Below are 2,968 nucleotides of genomic sequence, written 5' to 3'. Positions count from 1 at the left end.
GAATTAGTTGTTGGGAGAATTACTATAATTTGAGTTCCAATTATAATTTCTCTCCCGATACTGTCGTACCTTATACACTCACAATTTATCTACCCTTGAAAATGTTCTGTCCAAGGTTGTAATCGATTAATACGTTGAATTAATTGGTTACATCAGTCAATTTTGCTTTGTAACTCACTTCAACATTTTTGACTTATGTCAACGGCTGAAAACCGTGGCCAAAAGTCCGTTCTCGTTGCCAAAGACAACGGTTTTTTAACTGTGGTATTCTGAGGCGTTGCCTTTTGTTTAGGCCAAGGTTTTTTGACTTTTGGCAACACCTTTTTAAAACCGTTGTCTAATATTTAAATAGATAACGGTTTATGTGCAATGTCAAAGGCAACGGTTAAAAACCATGTTGTAAAAGGAAAGTACAAAACCGTGGTCATTGTGTTTATAGGCAACGGTTTTAAAACTGTTGCCACATTGTATAAAGACATTACTTTGAAAATCGTTGTCATTGGCTACATAGGCAAGAAAACCATTGTCTTTAGTCCTGTATCTATTTTGGAAATAGATAATTGATCCATTTGCTACACCATATATACAATCTTTAACTACTCTAATGGATATTCATAACATTAATTAATTTAAAACATGAGTATTTGTTACTTTATATTTGGTGAACCAAAATACAGACTTCTGTTCTTGAAAGTGGCAAGCATCATCCACAAACCACTACACTACTAGTCATATCATATATAGTTATATCCATTACTGTTTAACAAAATATAATCATAATCCAAAATAGGAAATCTTGATTCATTCACATCTATACTGTATGCGGCAAATTGTCTTCCAAATGATTTTGCTGCAAATAGAGAAGTTATAATATTGTTAGCTTATATATGAATGAACATCAAGTTTTTCCAAAAATAAATATGCTAAAGTAGAGTTTGATATTTATTATATAATTAGAGTTTAGTCTTAACCATGTTACAACCATGATGATAGAAATAAATAAGAAATTACCTTATCATTATTTGGAACATGTGTCGATGTAGAAGTACCCGGTGTTGATAACATTGTTGCTAATGCCTCCACATCTACTCCTGAGTTGTTTTGATTTATGACATTCCTTAGCAAAATTTGAATTTTTTGTTTCATTGATGACATTTCTTGCTTATGTTTTGCCTTCATTTCCTCAACTTTATCCTTTAACAATTTCAATTCATCAACATGTTTTTTCTCAATTTTTACTATTTCTTCTGTTCTTTTCAAAAGGGTGGGTGTCGTAACTCTTCCATGACACCGAACTCTTCCAGGCTTTTCTTTCCCAAACACACTCTGAAAAGCTTCATCAGGTTGTTGACTAGAATTTTCAATTAAATCTTTAAGTTGTGCCTGACATTTTTAGAAGCAATCGAGTTAGCATAAAACTATATTTTTGTTCTACAATCGAGTTGTGCCTAACTCATAGCTAACTCCAACACACTAATCTTTTATTGACCATGTTTATTAAAATCTAGTCATAAGCTAGAACTTACTATACTAGCAAAGAATCTTACCATTGCATTAGTTGTTTCTTGGTCCAATGGCTCTCCTTTCTTGCTTTGTCTAGTTTCACAAAACATTTCAGCTTGGTTGGGCATCACTTTATTCTCCTTAGTTGCACGCTGCAATTTGAAAAAATAAAATATTTAAGTACAACAACTACACCAATTAATATAAATAATTACGTTTATAATTAAAATACCATACCAATCTTTCCCTTATGACACCGAAGTTCACAAGTCCCGTTCGGTGTCTCCATTTCTGCTGAGCTTTATTTTTCGAATTTTGTTCACTCATTTCCTATATACAATAATACCAAAGTCGATTCCAATCATTCAAATCATACAGCAGTTTAGTCTTCTAGACAAATCATGGGGTGCCCTTGGCACGCATGACGCAACTATTTTGTGTCAATTTCAATTACAACTATTTTGTGACAACCTCAAACACTATCATGTACTACAAGGATTTCAACAACTGTATTCCTAGTCCTAATGCATAATATGGAACATACAAACAGACCAAGTAAAAGTAGTTAATTCACTACTATGCTACGGTATTATACTAATGTCACTCTTAAATAAGGTTACTCAAGTTAATTTGTAGTTTGTTGGTTGTAATAGTCTAATTTCACTCAACTATTTGTGCAATGTATGACAATTTAACATCAACTAAAGTTTAATAATCTTACTTGAATATTTCCAAGACTCCAATATCTTATCAATTCCTTAAAGTGTGATTCTGGAATGTCTTTGGGACGATTATTCAGGCGCTCATATGTGGTTTTATACTTGCTAAAATGTTCTTCCTTGATGGCGCATTTGTGTCGCCTCCAAGCATCATTTAGAATAGCGAATACAGCTTTTTTTCCTACATCTGGAATGATGTATTTTTGCTACAATGAAAAGAAGCATAATTATAAAGATCTAAACGCACATGCAGGAACACAAATTAAAAAGCACAACTTCTAAACTAATACCTTGACATAAGCCCATATGAGATCTTTGTCTAGTACAACCTTCCAGTTAGTGTAAACAAGGGAACAAAAATCTGAACTCCTAGCCACTGTTCCCAAGAAATTGTTGAATTGAACAACAGTTCTTTTATCTGGTCCAATTGGCACTCCATATTCATTGAAAATGATTTCCATTCTATCTTCTAGTGATTGTGCATGAGCTTCCAAGCATTTTGTTTTCCCTCGCTTTCTTTTTTATGCTTCCCCTAATTGACATATTTATAAATAAATGATATAAAATTGTAAATTGAAAAAAAAAATGGAAACACCAAAAAGTTACAAAAAACACTAATGTTACCTTGCTCTGTACTATTATTTGATTCATCAACTTGCTCATTTTGATGGTTGATATCCTCACCAACTTCATATATCTCATCATTTTCTTCCCGATCTTCACCTTCTTGCACACCTTCTTCTTGC

General features: G+C 32.7%; 1 protein-coding gene across 2 annotated transcripts; it reads right to left on the bottom strand.

Moving 5' to 3' along the window:
- LOC109352469 lies at window positions 727-2,726 on the bottom strand. Of its 2 annotated transcripts, none has more exons than XM_019594469.1 (6): window positions 2,513-2,698; window positions 2,225-2,428; window positions 1,741-1,833; window positions 1,565-1,655; window positions 1,012-1,100; window positions 727-850 (listed from the first exon to the last, which is right to left on the bottom strand). In XM_019594469.1, the coding sequence occupies exons 1-6, from the start codon at window positions 2,681-2,683 to the stop codon at window positions 812-814; spliced, it is 687 nt and encodes a 228-aa protein (XP_019450014.1). In that variant the 5' UTR covers window positions 2,684-2,698; the 3' UTR covers window positions 727-811. The 2 variants fall into 2 exon arrangements, with proteins under 2 accessions (XP_019450014.1, XP_019450015.1); XM_019594470.1 differs by having other exon boundaries at window positions 749-850; window positions 1,050-1,100; window positions 1,565-1,596; window positions 2,513-2,726.

This window comes from Lupinus angustifolius, chromosome LG07 (assembly GCF_001865875.1).
Source record: "Lupinus angustifolius cultivar Tanjil chromosome LG07, LupAngTanjil_v1.0, whole genome shotgun sequence".
NCBI lineage: Eukaryota > Viridiplantae > Streptophyta > Magnoliopsida > Fabales > Fabaceae > Lupinus > Lupinus angustifolius.
The sequence above is the reverse complement of the archived record's forward strand: the minus strand, read 5'-3'. Positions and strand labels throughout refer to the sequence as shown.